This window comes from Lepidochelys olivacea (genome assembly GCF_965140295.1).
Source record: "Lepidochelys olivacea isolate rLepOli2 genome assembly, chromosome: 8".
NCBI classification, from domain to species: Eukaryota; Metazoa; Chordata; order Testudines; family Cheloniidae; genus Lepidochelys; species Lepidochelys olivacea.
Window position 1 is genome coordinate 12314930 of NC_140418.1, and position 21851 is coordinate 12336780.

General features: G+C 42.2%; 2 protein-coding genes across 2 annotated transcripts in view; one reads left to right on the plus strand and one right to left on the minus strand.

Moving 5' to 3' along the window:
- SEC24A (SEC24 homolog A, COPII coat complex component) overlaps positions 1 to 11433 on the minus strand; it is a 51561-nt gene extending 40128 nt beyond the window's left edge. The window contains exons 1-2 of the mRNA XM_084636766.1: positions 11280 to 11433; positions 3053 to 3571 (exon numbers count right to left, since the gene is read on the minus strand). Of these exons, the coding sequence (XP_084492892.1) occupies positions 3053 to 3571; positions 11280 to 11358 (598 nt within the window). The 5' untranslated portion in view covers positions 11359 to 11433. The remainder of the gene's footprint in view (positions 1 to 3052; positions 3572 to 11279) is intronic.
- LOC311525037 (uncharacterized protein) lies at positions 10813 to 15374 on the plus strand. The gene is made up of 3 exons (XM_084636767.1): positions 10813 to 10985; positions 13243 to 14241; positions 14830 to 15374. The coding sequence occupies exons 2-3, from the start codon at positions 13659 to 13661 to the stop codon at positions 15348 to 15350; spliced, it is 1104 nt and encodes a 367-aa protein (XP_084492893.1). The 5' UTR covers positions 10813 to 10985; positions 13243 to 13658; the 3' UTR covers positions 15351 to 15374.
- Positions 15375 to 21851: the final 6477 nt, after the last annotated feature.

Genomic DNA, 21851 nt, shown 5'->3' on the forward strand with positions numbered 1-21851 from the left:
TAATACCTTCTCCAAGGATCAAGCACCAACTTTTGTCAGTACATCAGATCTTCACCAGGATGGGCAGCATGTGGCCACACATTAAAATACATTAAAAGTACTTCTATAGTACACTGATTATTTAGTAAGTTGTCAGACCAGACTACACAAATTTAACTGATTGTTTAAAAAATTATCTGCTTGATTACTTATGAAACAACATTCAATACTCCAGGTGTATCTGCCGTGGTGACATCAAAGAAAAGTAGATCTTTATCATGATTATTTCCATTTTGTTCCTTTACCTGAGACTTTGCCAACAGAGATATTTTAGGGCAAGGTACATTACCAACACTAGCAGAGACCTTTGCTCCCACTAAATACAAGAAGCATCTGGCCACCACACTAAGTTATACCATCTAAATTTTAAATACAATACATGTCACTAATTCTACAAATAATTACAACTGATTTAATTCAGGAAGAATTTTTATTGCATCATGGCTATGACAGTCCGGCTATTACAGTTCTTCATTTTTATTCTGTAGACCACTCTGAAAAACCAGTCTCACAAGGTCTGCCTTTTCTTCAAGCAATCTACTCCTTGATACTTAATTTCCCTCCACCTATGGACTACAAGGGGTATCTCCATGAACATTAATGGCTCACAGATCACAATTTGAAAGCCACTATGCAATTAGTTTCCTTTTAATGTGCACAGTTAACAATGACATATCAGTCAACATGGGTTTAAAAGTCATCCACAAGGGAAATATTTGCTTTAGCATTCCAGTTGCTTTGATTTGCAATAAACTTTATACAAGGACAGCACATGACTCCCATTAACAGGAATGTGTGCTCAGTAGGAGAATACTTAGAAAAGGAACTGCTGTATGTGAATTGGATAGTAGAAACCGGATGATAAAACTGTAGTGAACTGAAACTGTACAAGTGGTTTGCATCTGTACTGTGTTTCCAAAATGGTTAAAATCAGCTGTGTTATGCAAATTGTCACCTGCATATCATAGGGCACACACAAAAAAGAGGTGATACATCGAATAATGTGCTGCTCTATCACTTTTATAGCCCGTTTCACACTTCTCAGAAACTTTCTAGAGACAAACAACTTGGGATGGAGTGAAAACTAGAAATTCAGAGTAAGGAAGCTTTCTATCAAGAAGTATACTAAGTTTTCCATTTAACAATATGCATATCACTATTCATGTTTCCTTACTTCCCATAAAATGTTGAGGCCTACTATTCCAGATACTTGACTTGCTTTAGTGAACGATGCTGAAGAAACTATTCGCAAAAAGAAAAGGAGTACTTGTGGCACCTTAGAGACTAACCAATTTATTTGAGCATAAGCTTTCGTGAGCTACAGTTCACAATAGCAGATTGCCAGCAGGAGAGTGGGGTGGGGAGAGGTATTTTTTCATGCTTTGTGCGTATAAAAGAATCTTCTACACTTTCCACAGTATGCGTCCGATGAAGTGAACTGTAGCTCACGAAAGCTTATGCTCAAATAAATTGGTTAGTCTCTAAGGTGCCACAAGTACTCCTTTTCTTTTTGCAAATACAGACTAACACAGCTGTTACTCTGAAACTATTGGTGGTTATTGTTTCTATTATGTAAAACATTACAGAACTGGCAAAAAGATGGACATAGAAGAATTGTGTGTATACATTTTATTTACTCCATGAAACTGAATACAGGATCACTCTCGTTACAGTGTGTATGGTAACACCCAGGGTTTCATGTTCTCTGTGTATATAAATCTCCCCACTGTATTTTCCACTGAATGCATCCGATGAAGTGAGCTGTAGCTCACGAAAGCTCATGCTCAAATAAATTGGTTAGTCTCTAAGGTGCCACAAGTACTCCTTTTCTTTTTGCGAATACAGACTAACACGGCTGTTACTCTGAAACCTGAAGAAACTATTATAGCTTGACAAATTCATGCATTTAAGAAAATGTGACCAAAAAATGTTAAACATTTACCACTAACAGAAGCCAGTGATAAGGCTGGATGGAGACTGGCTGGTGCATATTACCAGGGAAAAGAGAAACATTAGTGAGATTTATTTGCTAATGTATGTTTTGATATCGGTGCTGTGCTCAATGAAGTCTGTGTGCCTGGGCTGTGTTTTCCTGAACAAATCATCCCTGTCTAGAGTGAAGTAAGCAACTGAACTGTAGCATCACTGCTTTCTCCCAGCTTCTCCTTGCAAACACACATACATACCAGCCTTCTGTATTTCAGAATGAATGTTGTATGACTCAACAAACTATGCTCAAAGAGTTCAAGTTGCAACTTCCTGAGGAAGGCCACGCTGAGAACTGCCAGCATTAAATGACTAACAGAAAACCTAAAAAACCTTCAACTTGCACACACTCACACCCCCACCACTGACAGAAAATCGCAAGAGTCCAAGATTTGATCCAAGTGTACAAATGTTCAGATAGGCATCATTCAGAAGAGCATGAAAGGGCATACAGGTACCATATATGCTCACCCAACCTCTGTACTGTGTATGTGTTTACACACACACACACACAAATATAATATATTTTTGCCAACCCTCAGTTCTCTATATTTCTAGTCCTTCTCTTCCTTTTTTAAAAAGGCAGGTAGCTACCACAGAGAGGTACGAAGTAGTGCTAGGTTCAGAGCTGTGAGAAGGAACCCCTAGAAAGCATTAAGACATGTAAACATTTGACCTACATAAGCAGTATTAAACATAAATTTAAACATGACAATGAGTGAGAAAGGCCAACTCCCAGCAAATGCCTGTTGCAGCATTCTCCAAAACACAAAATTAAGAGTCTGCCCCCTACATGGAACTTTCTTTGAAGTGAATGGAAGTTCTCTAAGTAGCTCAAAACTGCATTTCATCAGAGCATCTAGTTCAACAATGCAGTTCCACAACCATTATGAGTCACTGCAGAATCAGATCTTTATTTTTAGCTACAACAGCTGAAGTGAGAATCAATTTTTTCAACCAGATGTAGAGTGGCATATGTTTGGACTGAATTATACAAGAGTCCTTATGTTTACCTTATCTCACTTACCTGGTTTCATGTAGCTGTTTTGAAGTGGAGGACCTCCAGGGGAAACAGTATACTGATAGCTTGTTGCAGGATTTGTGCTCCCTGATGATAATGGCTGGGTTGATACTGTTCCTGCTACATGAGCAAAATGGTTTGTTTGAGACCCAGTTGGCTGACTCATAGGAGTCTGACTATACTGCCAGTTTGAAAGTGCTGGGGGATGAGCTCCAGGAATGAAGCTATTAGAAGATGATGGTATAGCAGCAGAGTTTTGTGACGGAGGGAGCATTTGGGGAACAGAACTTGTATGTTGCAAAGGTGCCATAGAAGTAGGTCCCACAGGTGGTCTACTAAGAGTCTGCCCAGATCCCTGATTACTTAATGGAGAAACATTCTGAGAACCAAAGTTATATTGTCCAGAAGATGGATGCAGAGGAACCTTTGTTGGTATCTGATGCGAGTATAATCCTGGAACTGCAGAGCTGAATCCTTGGCCATCTAACATTTGTGATGAATGCATCAGTGAGTTTTCCACAGGACCTGCAAGAAAAAAAGCCTTCAAAGAGTCAGTGTTGCATACTGTGCACCCAAGAAGAAATTTCCAGCTTCCCAACAATATATCACTTATTTATAGCCCCTGGGAATTTACCACTAGTCCCTTAGTAATGAAGTGCTTTTAGTAACAAGCCAGGTATAAGGAGAGCAGTATAAGACACATGAACTTCATAATTAAGTGCTCTTAATACACTAATCCTTTAATTATTTTTATGACAACCTAGTAGAATCCTCAAAAAGAAAAGGAGTACTTGTGGCACCTCCTCAAAAAGAAAAGGAGTACTTTTGGCACCTTAGAGACTAACAAATTTGTTAGTATTTCCAAATTTGTTAGTCTCTAAGGTGCCACAAGTACTCCTTTTCTTTTTGCGAATACAGACTAACACAGCTGCTACTCTGAAACCTAGTAGAATCCTGATATTCTCTAAAAGTTTCAGGTTTGAACAAGGGCCATTATCCCTGGATGATGTTTGCATGTGAACATACGGAAGCCAGACGTCCAATAAAAGCGAATCAAACATAACTGCGATGCTCTTGCATGCAACTGCCTGGTGAACCAGAATGAGGCAATTAAATGTAGATGGCAGATAGGGAAAAAAATATGCTTGGAGTTTGAAACAATTTAGTAATATTCCTTTTAATATGTGGCAAAGAGTCCTGTGGCACCTTATAGACTAACAGACGTATTGGAACATAAGCTTTCGTGGGTGAATACCCACTTCGTCGGATGCATCCCACGAAAGCTTATGCTCCCATACGTCTGTTAGTCTATAAGGTGCCACAGGACTCTTTGCCGCTTTTACAGATCCAGACTAACATGGCTACCCCTCTGATCCTTTTAACATGATGATTGACCCTACTGTTAAGTTAGTGGACATATCAGCATAGTTCTTAAGGTAATAAACCATGACTGCTATTTCCCACAAGCTTGACAATGAAAACTTCTAGTGGTCAGTTTTAGAAAAAAGGAAAAACTCATCCCCATATTACTCATTACTCAGTAGCACTTACTTTGGAAAATGCAAGTTCTGGAAGCCAGTTAATAAAAAAGTTATTTTCTATTGCCCATTTAAAGCCAAGTGACAATCAGCTAAGCCAAATGTGTCTGAGGGGAAAATCATATATTGTATCATATATTGGTTTGATCATACTAACATGGCTGCATGCGTTTGCATTGATTCCCCAAGTAACTGTTGTGCACACATGAAGGCTGGTGAACAGAGTATACATGCTGAAGTTACCAAGAGTGAAAATGCTTTTTAAAAGCTGCTGTTTACACTTAATTAGCAGCTACATTTTTCTCAATACTTTTTAAAAAGCATCTCTGTCAGGATCATGGGACAGAGGTCAATTCTGCCACCAAATAATTCTCAGAAATTTTGCTCAGTGAAGTAAAAAAAAAGTAGCCTATGCATTTAATCTGCTTTTTAGATTTTTGCTGGCTGGTATAGCTGAACTAAACTGAATTCATTTGGAGAAGATATTCAGAAGCAAGCAGTTTTTGAAACCATTAGCCATTTTGAGAATGATTTACATTCTTAGGACACCATTCGTTTTCCATATTTTAAAGATGACAACTAGATACAATAAGGGAAAATAGTACTACATTATTTATATTCACAATGTTGGGACTACAGCTGGTGGAGAATTTTTTAACAAAATAGGTTTTTATTGGAAAATACTATTTTGTCAAAAGCAAAATGTTTCACAGAAACCAAATCTTTCACAAAAAACACAGGCAAGTTCACACCGTAAACCCTCCTTGTTTCCTGCCAGCTTGCCTGGCGCGCTGCTGAGGAGCCTTGGGCATCCAGGATTCACTGTTCCAGGACAGCCCCACCATCAGACTGTCCCAGAACTAAGGACCTCAAGGTTTGCAGGCTCCCTGACATGGAATGATGAACCTGGAAGCTCAAGTAGCCTTGGGACTCAATCCAGGGCTTTCTAGGATCCCCAAGCTGCAAGTGGCAGACAGCTGATAAATGTTTGATTTTTGTGAAATTAAATCTTTCAGAATTTGCTTTCCACAGGAAATTTCAAGTTTTCATTCCGAATCAAAATAATTTTTTTTCAAGATCTTAGAATTGAAGACCACAGTTGTAAGTTATACACATCGTATGTTATCCACTGGACACACATTCCCACCCTGAAGGGAGGCGGTATATATCTCTAAGTGAAACGTTTTTGGGTGATCTAAATATGCTGCCTATTGTATCTCAGTTGACATTACAACTATTTTTCTGTCACAACTTCTCTCTTGAACTGTTTTTGGCTATTCGTAGTGAAGCTGTGTCTTTCTGAATGACTTCCCATTCCATCACCTCAAGTTTTTAAAAATGTTATGCGATTTTTGCATGCCCATTTAAGTGATTATAAAAGAGGTCTTTGCTTTAAATGCTTAGGTTTTTAAGCAAGCATTCCTTGATGTGCATACACAGTAGCAACCTTAAAGTTAACACAGTATTTTAACTGTTCTACTGTATTAAAAATAAGGAAACAGTCATGTTGGTTATCTCTGAAGTTTGCAAAAAAGATGTTTCAAGCGGTTTAGGTCAAATTGCATTAACTGAAATCTCACTGTTTCAGTCTTCAAGACAGATCTTAAGAAGGGAATATATCGATTATTTCGCTCAATGCGTCCTCACTTCTGTCTCTGAAGGAGAACCTCTAATTTCTTTCCCTTCATTCTACACAGGTAACTAAAATATCCTCAGTTCTCCCATGACTTCAGTGATAAGATCAACATTTACAATACATAATATATATAAAACAGATGCATGAGAATCATTCCTGGATCACTGAACACCTGCTTTTCAAACAAAAATACAGTATTCAGATTCCCTGACAAGAATCGGCTGTCACCAAATCTTCTTAACTCTGTTGATACTACAGTAGCCAGAAACATGACAGTGAACTCTTTTTGTTTAATGTACTACTGTATTTTAAGAGAAAATTATAATTAGGATAACAGCTTGAAAAAAATAAATAAAAAATAAATCTGTTGAGAAGTTTGTCAATGGATGGGGGGGGGGGGCGGAGAGGAGATGAAGATGAAGATGAGGTTAAAAATCCATGAAAAGGAAATTATAGTGTCAGAAGAATACAACTCAATATTACTTTTGCCAGTCCAATTCGCAATACAATCCTCAAGATGATATTTTTCACTGTCATCTACAAACAAATGTAAAGACATTTTATCTCTGGAGACTGTTTTAACAATACTTCTGCACTGAAAAAAAGTAAATGCCAGTGTGCTATTTTAAATTAACCAATCAAAGTAGAGTTGCTTACAAAGAGATACGTGTTTAATATACATAGTTGGATTGTGCTTCGTACATTCTTGTTTTGTCATTGAACTGACTGGCTCCAAAGATATTGACATATTGTAAATATAGCAAATGTAAGGTTTTATGAACAATATTAAAAATTTAAATATTTATATAGTAACTTTACTTGCAAGCACAAAAGAGATTCTCTCATTTGTAAATAATCATTGGGCCAGGGAACGAGTGACTCTACCAACATGGAATTAGGGCACTCACCTGGGAGATGAGAGACCCAAATTGCAGTCCCTGATCCAATCACTATTTATAAAAGTGGAACAGCACCAAGGGAAAAGACTGAGAAAGCACTTCACACCAGAATATCCCCGTGGCTAGGGTACAGTTCTTCAATGTACTGTTCTGCAATGTAGTAGACTCCGGTTCAAAACCCTTCTCCATAGCAGGCAGACAGAGGGGGGAACTGAACCCAGGTCTCCCACATACCAGCTGAGTACCCAGACCACTGGGCTAAAGCCTATAAGGGAGACAAATTCACCACCTCCTCCAGTCATTTTGTGACTTTACTCCTCCTTTCTTTAGCTTTCATCAAAATGCCTGAAAGTTAAACAAAAAATTTCAGGTCAAAATACTTAGTTTTGACTTTTTCAGTTTGCTCAAAACTATTTGCTGAACTCGACACAAATTCATGAATACTGAAACTGCATTTTTGGTCAAATATGCTATTTGTCTGAAAAAGTTCACCCACATCCAGTGTAAACCAATACAGTAAACTCTGCCCATGTGTGTAGAAAATCTGAAATAAGAGCTTTAAGGGATATGAACTGCCCCCATTCATCATGATCAGAGCCCTACAGACTCCATTCTATAGCTGTGGAACATGGCCTGTTTACAAGATGCCTCAGAATTTGCCATTTTGCTGCAGCCAGATACTTATTTTAGTTTTCATCTCTTTGCCCTGGCGGGATCTGCCTTTTCCTCTCCAGCTTTCTTCACCAGAAAAACCTAATTGGATTACACTGCTTATGTTCTGCTTATTTCCATGGGAGTCCAGCTTGCAACCAGAAGCACAGACTGATGAGCTACAATGCCTGAAGAGCACCACAGTCAAGGAAAAGAGAGCTGGGGAGATAAGCCATTAACACTGGCTAAAAACTTCTCCCTTCCTTGGTGTCGGTGGCTCATCTCCCCAGTGTCACAGAAAACAAGGCCCAGGGAGTAGAGGCAGGCACCTAGAGAAAACAGCATAAAATTCATCCAAAAGAGTAATTATTGTTGAAAATTAGCAAATGTTATGTCAATTAGTATTCTCTATTATGAAACATAACCTACAAAAAGTACACACATCTAACAAAGGATGGGAATAAAGGGTATTTCATAGCAGGAAAATAAATTAGTGTTGCCAAGGCATTTAAGGTGATGCAGGTTGTTCCAGTGGTTAGGGTGCTAGTCTGGAACTTGAGGGACTCAAATTCAATTCCCAGACTTCCTGTGTGACTTTGTGCAAGTGACTTACTCTGTGCCTCAGTTTCCCATCTGTAAAAACAGGAACAACAGTACTTCCACTTAGCTACTATAGTAATGAAAGTCAAATATCTAAAATGGACATAGGGATTGGTGCAGCTGAATTTCACCACCTCACCACAGAGCTCCTGCAGCCCTGATCAAAACTTAAAAGTTTCTGAAACATCATGACATTATAGCATGAGATCATATGATTCTAGCAGAAGATATTTAAAGAAATCAAACACATGTATTTACATTACAAATACTCAAGTTAGTCTGTTTATTTAAAATGCAGGACTATTAATATGCTTATCACCAAAAGCAGATGAGTTTTCATCTTTTATGAGCCTACTTCATTTTACTGTCAACAAATGCTCAGTGCTACAGCTGTTGAAGTATTGGAGGGGATGATTACTGAAGCAACCCAATATACAACACTCAGCAACTTAGACAGATGAACAACACAGTGCTGCTAGTAACAATTTAAGGTTGTATATGAACATGTATGCTCAGGAGGTAACCTGCTAAATACGTGATGAGCAAAAAGTTGCAGTGAAAAGCTGGAATAGCCTATATGAACATAAACAAGGCTTACTTCCGACATACAACTACCACTGTAAATCTAGGAGCTACTCTGGCCATTATAAAAATTGTCACACAGCCACATGTTAAAAAAAGATATATTATTGCTCAGTCTGCACTTGATTTTTAATGCATCACAACATGCAAGGTCTTTGGGGGCAGGACTACTTCTCCATGCATGTTTTTAAGAGTGCTGAGAACACTGTCAGTGCTTACACAACAATTTAACAGATTTCCTGCATTTAAAAGACTAGTGATCAAAGTGTTACATTTAACATGACATATCTGAAGATGACATCATCAACAAAAACAAAAAACTTGCATAATTCTCCTTTTCATTTCCTTTTCCCTATGCCAGACACTCCCAACTAGCCTGCCATGCATCCTCCTTCAACTCTCTCCTTAAAACATCTCTGATAACTTCAGCCCATTCCTACTCCAGACAATATTAACTAAATCAGTGGTTACAAAAAATTAAAACCAAAGAGCTCCCAGATAATACAATTTATTGAATGGGATAACACTGTTTTTGCATAAACTGCAAAGTAAAAATTACATTATGTGCTTTACTCTAAAGTTACAGGATTCTCCCACTTCAAGCGATAACCACAGTGCCACATGTACACTACATTACAAAAGGTCACAGGCACTCAGATTATGAATGAGTTCTGAATTTAGAAAGTTGAATGCAATCTATAATTGGTCAGATATACTATAAAATAAATCTCTCTCTCACTCAAAAACTTTATTTTACAAATTAGGGCTTTTTTCCTAAAAAAGGAAAACAATGTGCATACTGTAGCAGTCTGAGGACCATATTCATGTTATTAAAACTTCTCTCTCATTATAATGTGAGCAGAGGATAACAACTTATTTACCAAATAATGGGCTAACACAGACTGATTTTCATATAAATACTATTCTATTACGGCAAATTCAAATCATTTGCTCATCATCTCATGTAGTACCCAATCTGTGCCATTTTACCTGATGTTTCCCGAGAACAAAGCCTCATGACCACCTACTGTATGTGCACTGGGGTTTGTGAGAGTAAGAACTCCATCCCCTGCATAGGGATCAGGTTATGTCCTTTCATGATACTAGTGTTAAAAATAATCCAGTCCCTTCTTAAAAGTCCAACAAATTTTCCTCTATAACTTTACTGATGGACATAAAGAAAAACGGTATGTGCAAAGCTGTTTGCGATCAGATACTGAAATCTTTAATGTAGCTACCAAACATCTTTTAACTCAAGATCTGGCCACTTTTTATGGCTTGTTGCTAAATCTTGTTAGAATAAAGCAAAATAGGTTAACAAACGTCCCGTGTGTATTCTAGTGATGAAACTAGTAGCCAATTTGAATGTGATTTGCTCAAAATTCCACAAGAAGGGAAGGTGCTTGGAAAATGTTTTCTCAGTAATGCCCATCCACACACATACAACCTCAAAGACAGGAAGGTTCCTTCCCCATAGGTTTGTTTGTTGTTGTTTTTAACCGGTTTGCACTAGTCTCCCACAGAAAGCATGCATCCGATGAAGTGAGCTGTAGCTCACAAAAGCTTATGCTCAAATAAATTGGTTAGTCTCTAAGGTGCCACAAGTCCTCCTTTTCTTTTTGCGGATACAGACGAACACGGTAGCAGCTCTGAAACCACCGAAAGCTGTCACTGGGTGTATCTGCGGGGCACAGCTCGTGCCCTTCCCCACCCACCCAGTTTGGGAAGGGTGTTCCGATACTGCAGTGATGAGCACATCATAAAGGATCCAAAAGGATGACCCGCATCCTACGTGGCACGCACACGGCCACTCAGACCTGAAACTGAGCACAAGCGGACGTCCCACGAGCCCCGGCCCTCTGACTGCCCGCACAGGGGAGCTGAGCGCGCTCGGCCCCGCCACGGGACCAGTGTGGGGGAGCGCGGAGGCCTCAGGGGCGAACTTTATCCCGGGAAAACGCAGGCCTCGCCCACTGGAGACCCCTGTGGCCGACCATCCCCCCAGCACGGCTGCTCGACCCCTCCGTGGCCCGGTGAGAAGGCAGCTGGGGAGGATCAGTGACTGGCCCCGCCGGGCCTCAGGCGCCCACCCACCGCCCGGGGGCCTGCTCGCTGGGGCATCCCCGGACAAAGGGCCGGGCACGGAGGCTCCGCTAAGGACCGGGCTCCCCGCAAGGCGCCGCCAGCCCCGGCCCGGGTCTCCGGCCTGCCCTGGCCCGGGGAATTGCACGGTTTCTCCTCGCCCTCCCCCTGGGAGCGGCCGAGCTTCCCCTCAGCCTCGAGGCAGGGAGCGGCCGGACCCTCGGTCCCCGGCGGCTTGGCCTCACCGTTGCTGTAGCGTTCCTCTCCGGCCCCGTTCTGGCTGCTGTGTCCGGAGGCGGCGGGAGGTCTCCCGGGCTGGGCCATGGCGAGAGCGGACACAACTCTGCCTGTGTTCGCCCGGCCCCAGCGCCGAGCCTGGGGGCGGGGGGGGAAGGACGGAGGGAGGGAACCACCCACCGGAAGGGACCGACAGCTACACCGCGCAGGCGCACTCCGTACACGTGGCATTTCCGGGACCAAGCGTTCTGCAGCAGTGGGCGGGGCCAGAGCATCGACGGGGCGGAGTCTGGAGTTGTTGGGGTTTCAAAGCGGGAGTTCGGTCTGGCGGGACTTGGTCGTTCTTTGGACAGCTGTAGCGCGATTCCTGGATCCCAATAAGGCATGGAGTGGTCCAGCCTGGTATTAGAGTTTGGGTTTATTTTGTCTCCCACTGAGTAGTTAATTGTAGCTTTTCATTTCTAAACCAATATATTTCATGTCATAATAACAATAGCTTACATGAATATAATGACAGGTTTCAGAGTGGTTAGTCTGTATCAGCAAAAATAACGAGGACTCATTATTTTTATTAATATAATGATATCTGTCCACCCCTGTTTGAGCACCAACACAGTATCATTTTTTCTGGGAAAATCCCCAAACACAGGAGCCAGGCAAACGACCTACTGCACAATAATTTAGGCGAGAAAAAGAGGGCATCCATCCAGCTGAAATGGGGCTGGGAATGGAGGGAAAGAGGAAGGAATATTAGGGATGCAGAATGTAATGACTCTAACGTGACAGCAGAATTCCCTTGGGCGTGATCCTGTTCAGGTTGAAGTCAGTGGCAAAACTCCCAGTGACATCAAAAGGAACTTCTTCTCTTTTGGAAAGTGGCCCAGGGTTTATAAGAATCACAAGACCACTTCTGCTTTACATGCAAAAAGATTCCACTTAAATTCCCACAACATAAATGTCATAAATTTTGGTGCAGCAATCAGGGGTGCTGGAACAGTTTTTATAGTCGGGATGCTGAGAGCCATTGAACCAATCTTGTAAACCCTTGTATATAATGGAAACCCCTTCAAGCCAGGGGGCGCTGCAGCACCCCCTGCACCTCTAGTTCCAACACCTATGGCAGCAATTCTAACTCAGAAGGAAGAGCACCACCACCTACCTATTAGAATCCTGGGTGGGGGGAGAGAGCAAGATTATTGAGAAAGCAGAGTCCCGATCCTGCAAGGAGCAACATGCAAGTGGATCTCAAGAGGTCTCCAAACAGGAGCAGGGGTCCAACTGCATGGAGTTCCTTGCCGGATTGGGGTTTAGGGCATGGGCATAACATCCTGACATAAAAGTAAACAATTTAGAATTTTAGCCTGGAGGGGAACAATCTCTGAAATGTCATTAACCCAGTGGGAATAAGCAACAGGAGCAGAGGACTTTAGAAACACTAAATACTAGCTTTTCAGCCAAATGTTCTTCCTACTAATAATACAAATAGTGAAAAAAGGAAATATGAAATAATACTGACAGTATTGTTATAAAGAGAATATTTTTAAAAAATTCCTTAAAAGATTAGCAACTCTTTAAAGCACCTGTGAAAGGATGAAATGATGATTGTAGAAATCCAGCATACCAGTTTAGGTCCTGATCGTGCAAGCATTTACACACATGCTTAACTTTCATTTCCATTTACTCTGGACCTTGGTGCCTCATCTTTCACTCCTTTCAGACCAATGCATCATCTGGGTTGGGAATATACAAAAAATGCAAAATCTATCTTTCTTAGGGTGATTTCAGTCACTGTAGTACCTAAGCACTTCCCAGCACTGTGTTTTCCATCACTTTTGTGCATAGCATGAGGTTGTGCTATATTTAAATATAAATATATTTAAAATACAAACTTAAGATAACTGTTTGTGCTTTATTTTACCTCCAACAGTGTTAATGTCTTATGCTAAACAATCTGTTCCACCTTGCATTTAGCTGTGACACTTGGAGTACCTTTCACAGACCTGAAGAAGAATTCTGTGTGGTTTGAAAGCTTGCCCTGGTCTACACTAGGACTTTAGGTCGAATTTAGCAGCATTAAATCGATGTAAACCTGCACCCGTCCACACGATGAAGCCCTTTATTTCGACTTAAAGGGCTCTTAAAATCGATTTCCTTACTCCACCCCGACAAGTGGATTAGCGCTTAAATCGGCCTTGCCGGCTTGAATTTGGAGTACTGTGGACACAATTCGACGGTATTGGCCTCCGGGAGCTATCCCAGAGTGCTCCATTGTGACCGCTCTGGACAGCACTCTCAACTCAGATGCACTGGCCAGGTAGACAGGAAAAGAACCACGAACTTTTGAATCTCATTTCCTGTTTGGCCAGCGTGGCAAGCTGCAGGTGACCATGCAGAGCTCATCAACAGAGGTGACCATGATGGAGTCCCAGAATCGCAAAAGAGCTCCAGCATGGACTGAACGGGAGGTACGGGATCTGATCGCTATTTGGGGAGAGGAATCCATGCTATCAGAACTCCGTTCCAGTTTTCGAAATGCCAAAACCTTTGTCAAAATCTCCCAGGGCATGAAGGACAGAGGCCATAACAGGGACCCGAAGCAGTGCCGCGTGAAACTGAAGGAGCTGAGGCAAGCCTACCAGAAAACCAGAGAGGCAAACGGCCGCTCCGGGTCAGAGCCCCAAACATGCCGCTTCTATGATGAGCTGCATGCCATTTTAGGGGGTTCAGTCACCACTACCCCAGCCGTGTTGTTTGACTCCTTCAATGGAGATGAAGGCAATACGGAAGCAGGTTTTGGGGACGAAGAAGATGATGATGATGATGAGGTTGTAGATAGCTCACAGCAAGCAAGCGGAGAAACCGGTTTTCCCGACAGCCAGGAACTGTTTCTCACCCTGGACCTGGAGCCAATACCCCCCGAACCCACCCAAGGCTGCCTCCTGGACCCAGCAGGCAGAGAAGGGACCTCTGGTGAGTGTACCTTTTAAAATACTATTCATGGTTTAAAAGCAAGCATGTGAAAGGATTACTTTGCCCTGGCATTCGCGGTTCTCCTAGATGTACTCCCAAAGCCTTTGCAAAAGGTTTCTGGGGAGGGCAGCCTTATTGCGTCCTTCATGGTAGGACACTTTACCACTCCAGGCCAGTAACACGTACTCGGGAATCATTGTAGAACAAAGCATTGCAGTGTATGTTTGCTGGCATTCAAACAACATCCGTTCTTTATCTCTCTGTGTTATCCTCAGGAGAGTGAGATATAATTCATGGTCACCTGGTTGAAATAGAGTGCTTTTCTTCAGAGGACACTCAGAGGAGCCCGTTCCTGCTGGGCTGTTTGCCTGTGGCTAAACAGAAATGTTCCCCGCTGTTAGCCACAGGGAGGGGGGAAGGTTGAGGGGGTAGCCACGCGGTGGGGGGAAGCAAAATGCGACCTTGTAACGAAAGCACATGTGCTATGTATGTAATGTTAACAGCAAGGTTTACCCTGAAAGAGTGTAGCGACTGTTTTACAAAATGTGTCTTTTTAAATACCGCTGTCCCTTTTTTTTTCTCCACCAGCTGCATGTGTTTCAATGGTCACAGGATCTTCTCCTTCCCAGAGGCTAGTGAAGCTTAGAAAGAAAAAAAAACACACTCGCGATGACATGTTCTCCGAGCTCATGCTGTCCTTCCACACTGACAGAGCACAGACGAATGCGTGGAGGCAAATAATGTCAGAGTGCAGGAAAGCACAAAATGACCAGGAGGAGAGGTGGCGGGCTGAAGAGAGTAAGTGGCGGGCTGAAGACAGGGCTGAAGCTCAAATGTGGCGGCAGTGTGATGAGAGGAGGCAGGATTCAATGCTGAGGCTGCTGGAGGACCAAACCAGTATGCTCCAGTGTATGGTTGAGCTGCAGCAAAGGCAGCTGGAGCACAGACTGCCACTACAGCCCCTGTGTAACCAACCGCCCTCCTCCCCAAGTTCCATAGCCTCCACACCCAGACGCCCAAGAATGCGGTGGGGGGGCCTCCGGCCAACCAGCCACTCCACCACAGAGGATTGCCCAAAAAAAAGAAGGCTGTCATTCAATAAATTTTAAAGTTGTAAACTTTTAAAGTGCTGTGCTTAAAGTGCTGTGTGGCATTTTCCTTCCCTCCTCCACCACCCCTCCTGGGCTACCTTGGTAGTCATCTCCCTATTTGTGTGATGAATGAATAAAGAATGCATGAATGTGAAGCAACAATGACTTTATTGCCTCTGCAAGCGGTGATTGAAGGGAGGAGGGGCGGGTGGTTAGCTTACAGGGAAGTAGAGTGAACCAAGGGGCGGGGGGTTTCATCAAGGAGAAACAAACAGAACTTTCACACCGTAGCCTGGCCAGTCATGAAACTGGTTTTCAAAGCTTCTCTGATGCGTACCGCGCCCTCCTGTGCTCTTCTAACCGCCTTGGTGTCTCGCTGCGCATAACCAGCAGCCAGGCGATTTGCCTCAACCTCCCACCCTGCAATAAACGTCTCCCCCTTACTCTCACAGATATTGTGGAGCACACAGCAAGCAGTAATAACAGTGGGAATATTGGTTTCGCTGAGGTCTAAGCGAGTCAGTAAACTGCGCCAGCTCACCTTTAAACATCTAAATGCACATTCTACCACCATTCTGCACTTGCTCAGCCTGTAGTTGAACAGCTCCTGACTACTGTCCAGGCTGCCTGTGTACGGCTTCATGAGCCATGGCATTAAGGGGTAGGCTGGGTCCCCAAGGATACATATAGGCATTTCAACATCCCCAACAGTTATTTTCTGGTCTGGGAATAAAGTCCCTTCCTGCAGCTTTTGAAACAGACCAGAGTTCCTGAAGATGCGAGCGTCATGTACCTTTCCCGGCCATCCCATGCTGATGTTGGTGAAACGTCTCTTGTGATCCACCAGAGCTTGCAGCACTATTGAAAAGTACCCCTTGCGGTTTATGTACTCGCCAGCTTGGTGCTCCGGTGCCAAGATAGGGATATGGGTTCCGTCTATGGCCCCACCACAGTTAGGGAATCCCATTGCAGCAAAGCCATCCACTATGACCTGCACATTTCCCAGGGTCACTACCCTTGATATCAGCAGATCTTTGATTGCGTGGGCTACCTGCATCACAGCAGCCCCCACGGTAGATTTGCCCACTCCATTTGATTCCCAACTGACCGGTAGCTGTCTGGCGTTGCAAGCTTCCACAGGGCTATCGCCACTTGCTTCTCAACTGTGAGGGCTGCTCTCATCTTGGTATTCACGTGCCTCAGGGCAGGGGAAAGCAAGTTACAAAGTTCCATGAAAGTGCCCTTACGCATGCGAAAGTTTCGCAGCCACTGGGAATCATCCCAGACCTGCAACACTATGTGGTCCCACCAGTCTGTGCTTGTTTCCCGAGCCCAGAATCGGTGTTCCACAGCATGAACCTGCCCCATTAGCACCATGATGCATGCATTGACAGGGCCCATGCTTTTAGAGAAATTTGTGTCCATGTCCTGATCACTCACGTGACCGCGCTGACGTCGCCTCCTCGCCCGGTATCGCTTTGCCAGGTTCTGGTGCTGCATATACTGCTGGATAATGCGTGTGGTGTTTAATGTGCTCCTAATTGCCAAAGTGAGCTGAGCGGCCTCCATGCTTGCCTTGGTATGGCGTCCGCACAGAAAAAAGGCGCGGAATGATTGTCTGCCGTTGCTCTGATGGAGGGAGGGGCAACTGACGACACGGCTTACAGGGTTGGCTTCAGGGAGCTAAAATCAACAAAGGGGGTGTCTTTACATCAAGGAGTATTTCAGGCAGGACTTCACGGAGGGTTCCAATAAGAAATGGTGCACCTAAGTTATTGTTCTTATTGGAACAAGGAGGTTAGCCTGGCCTCTGATTGATACATGGCTAGATTTACCTCGCTGCACCTTCTCTGTGAGTGACTCCAGTGTGACCTAGAGGAATGAGTCCCCTAGACAGGGGAGGAGGCAAATGAGTACAAAACAAATCTGGTCTATTTCTTGTTTTGATCCACTCCATCTATCTTTTACATCTTTGGCTGGCAGCAGACGGTGCAGAAGGACTGCATGCCATCCACATCTCATGGCTGCTCGGCAGAAGATGGTACAGTACGACTGCTAGCCATCCTCATCTCTTGCCTGCCCGGCAGAAGATGGTACAGTACGACTGCTAGCAATCCGTATCGCCTGCCTGCTCACCATAAGACGGTTCAATAGGACTGACTGCAGGACTAAAGAGAATGACCTGGTCAAGTCACTCCAAATTTAGTCCCTGCGCCCATGTCTGTCCAGGCGCTCCCAGCCGACGTGACCAGGAGCACCTCGGACATGACGATGACGGCTACCAGTCGTACTGTACCGTCTGCTGCCAGAAGGCAAGGGGTTGTTGCTACTGTGTAGCAATGCCGTACCACGTCTGCCAGCACCCAGGAGACATAGGGTGACGGTTACCTGAGCGGGCTCCATGCTTGCCGTGGTATGGCGTCTGCACAGGTAACTCAGGAAAAAAGGCGCGAAACAATTGTCTGCCCTTGCTTTCACGGAGGGAGGGAGGGAACGGGGGCCTGACGATATGTACCCAGAACCACCCGCGACAATGTTTTAGCCCCATCAGGCATTGGGATTTCAACCCAGAATTCCAATGGGCAGCGGAGACTGCGGGAACTGTGGGATAGCTATCCACAGTGCAATGCTCCGGAAGTCGACTCTAGCCTCGGTACTGTGGAAGCACTCCGCCGAGTTAACGCACTTAATGCACTTAGAGCATTTTCTGTGGGGACACACACACTCGAATATATAAAACCGATTTCTAAAAAACCGACTTCTATAAATTCGACCTTATTCCATAGTGTAGACATACCCCTTGTCTCTCTCAACAACAGAAGTTGGTCCAGTAAAAGATATTACCTCTCCCACCTTGTCTCTCTAATATCCTGGGACCAATAGGGCTACAATTACACTGCATATCTCCAACAATAACATTCAAAATTAGCAATGTAAAATAAAAGTTTGTATAGTCAAAGTTCAAAGAAGTATCTCTGGTCCTGTTCTTGCAATACGATTTATTCAGGTGGCCCCATGCTTCCTTGCAAGTCTCTGTTAATTTCAATGGGACTCTGATGCAAATCTTTATTACTAAAAAAATTAAATATTTGAAAAGATAATTAGACAATATTTCAAAAATCTTTATTAATAAAGTAAAAATTAAAACATCAAATGGAGAAGATTAAAGCAACAACATGTAAAAAGAGATGAACAAAGGACCAAAAAAAATGAACAAAAGAATCCCATGTACCCCAGGGCTGAATTTGGCTTAATATTTCATATTCATCCAATTTTAAATATAAGATAAACTATTAACTCATGATATTTTTAATGCTTGAGCTACTTCTATTCCAACCACGTTTTCTAAAAAAAGGTGTCCAAATTCATTCAAATTTATCAATTTCCTCTTATATGATTGTCTTATCTTATTGTTTCAATCCTGCCTCAAGTTACAAAACAAAGATACTTTTTATTTTTAGTATTTTCTACTACCATCTAATTACTCTTCAGATGACCAAATTACTAACCTTGTTCCTTTTCAGATTTGCATAATGGAGTATATTCCAGTGATAAATTTATAAATGTTTGAAAGGACTGAATGGAAATTAGTAAATGAATATGGTATAGTCTTTGTGGCTGATTCAGGCCTTAACTGAGTCTCTCTCATGAGGCTAGGGTGAACTGTGTTGGTTGTTCTGTGGGATAGACGTTTGTTTACTGGCAGCTCATTTCATACAGGTCACTGAACAGCCTTCAAATGCTGTAATGCTGGCTCTTAAAAGTCTACTCCTCCCAACCAGAATACTTTGGCGCACATCTCTATCAGTTATCCAACTTGAATAAGAAGGGAGTTTAGGATTTCAGTATTCTTATTGCAGCCAACAAGTAGTTCACTTTTTAATAGGAAACCTGAGATTAACATTTATAAAGAGTCATATATAAGCAAGACAAGTATGTGATTATACAATATGCACATCACATTACTTATTGGATTATGCCATTAAAAACAAAAAAGCCATACAAATGCTTAAATCACTAAAGTGCCTTCACCAACAAATCCTCACACAGTAAAGGTGGAATTTCAAAAATTCCTCATTTGAACAGAAAAAAAAGTTTCTGTATAATCTAAAAAACAGCACTGAGAATTTTTTTATTGGTTGTTCATTGTTAACAACATGTTTTGTATAACCGAGGGGATGGTATTCTCCAAATAGTGGTATAAGGGTCCAATTCATTTCTAATTTAGATCAATGGGAGTCTTTTCATTGATTACATTGGAATCAGATCAGGCTCTAAAGATGTAGCAATTCACACTGGATTTTCTTGTATTAGATTTTTTTCATTGTGCAGCAAGGTGTGATTGTAGCTAGTTAGGCCCTAGCAGCAGTGATGGGAGAGGAAGAGACAGCGAGAGAGTTATTCAGATGAAGGATATATTTTTATGAATTTGGAAAAAGATCTGTGCCTTTATCAGTTATTAGCCAGGCTTCTGAGGATTACCCTTATTGTTTGTTTAATTGTCAAGGATATTTTGCAATGGTTGCTAAGTGAGATAGCCAGCTTTTATGTTGTCTTCTGTAGCATCTGTTCCATCACTAGGATGTTGGCTAGGTCCTTTTGGATACTTTCTTTCTCAATTCCATTAGTGTGGGTGGATTAAGGTCCTTCCAGTACCATAACAGTGCATGTTAAAAGACAGTAATTGATTTTATGGCTGAAAGCCTGAAGTATAGTGAAACTCCATTATTTTCATCCAGCCATCACCGTGGATGTAACATGACTGACTTTGTAACTCAACATATTTGGGGAGATTTTATGATGTGGATCTATCATGAGTTAAAGAATGTATTCTATGTATGAGGATATTTTATATCTGAAATGACCATTAGCAATTTTCTTGTGTGGCCTCATTTTGGCTGCCAGACATCCTAGTGCCAGGTTAAAAAGCAGAGACAATAGTGTGATACCATACTGAGTTCCTAGCTTCTGTACTGGCAGAGGCTGGTTGAATATGGTGGAAATCTCATTTATAGATCCTTCCCCAAATCAGATTATTTAAGGGTATTTATAACAGGTATAGTAATTCAAAGTTTCCTTGCCATCTAGTAACAGAATATAAGCATTGTGGTGAGACAGTTTTGCTAAGTGTAGCTGGAGCAGGACTTTGCATATATTGTATGATGCCAATCTGTCTTTCATCAAATGGATTTGGTCAGTGGGGCTGTGAATATATGTGGGCTTATTTAACCCTTAGGTACCATATGGTCTTACAGAGGACGCAATGAAGTCAATGTTTCAGTAAGGCTATCTCCTGGCAGCCGTTATAGATTAAGTCCTGTTTATCTTTTGTGGGGCATAGTTGTTGGAGTTGCTCTTTATATGCAATTTTATTTACTGTTCTGCAATAACTGTGATGGGAAGGTTTGTAGAATTTAGGGGAGAAATCATTTAAACTCTGGTATTGCTTATGTACATTAATTTGATGGCTTCTTGCATATTCCTGAGAGTTCTTACTGTAAGGTATTTATGGACCGGTGGAAGGCTAGAAAGAAGTACAGTATTTCTGGGTTGTTCAGCATTTCTTTGTTTTTAAATGAGACACAATGTACGTGCAAAAAGGAAGAATGAAACTTAAAAGTTGTTGTAGTTTCAATGAATGCTGTTGCAGGTGATTTTTTTTGGCTCATGACTCTACTTCAAGGATAATTTACTCAAACTTCTCTCAGAAGCAGGTATAAAGTGCAATGTCACTATATATGGAGGCTACATATAGGCAAGCTGAGCAGAATCATGTACCGTGCTGGGGCTTTAAAGCCAATTGCTTTTGGTTTGGTCGTAGTTCACACTTTGATAAATTATATTAAGACTTTATCACGTTACTTGTGATTTTGGGATCTCAATTTTTGGGAGCCCATTTTGATACACCTTGATGTACTGAGCACTTACCATCTGAAAATCAGACCTCTTTAAAGTGATTCAACTTGAGCAACTTGGAACGAGACACATAAAATTACTAGCCACTTTTTTCAGAGTAGCAGCCGCGTTAGTCTGTATTTGCAAAAAGAAAAGGAGTACTTGTGGCACCTTAGAGACTAACCAATTTATTTGAGCATAAGCTTTCGTGAGCTACAGCTCACTTCATCGGATGCATAAAGTGGAAAATACAGTGAGGAGATTTTATACCCACAGACCATGAAAAAATGGGTGTTTATCATACACATTGTAAGGAGAGTGATCACTTAAGATGAGCTATTACCAGCAGGAGAGTCGGGTGGAGGGAGAGAAAACCTTTTGAAGTGATAATCAAGGTGGGCCACCACAATAGACTTTGATCCTGCAAGCTTAAGCCCACCTGGAGCACTACCAAAGTAGTTTGTATTTACAACTGGGTGCTTTAAAATATTAATAGATGAATTTCACACCACCCCTCTGAGGTAAGAATGTGTTTTTCCAGTTTTACAGATGGTAAAATTAAGGTACAGAGAATTTAAGTGACTTGCCTACAGTTACACACTGAGTGTATGTCAGGGTCAGGAG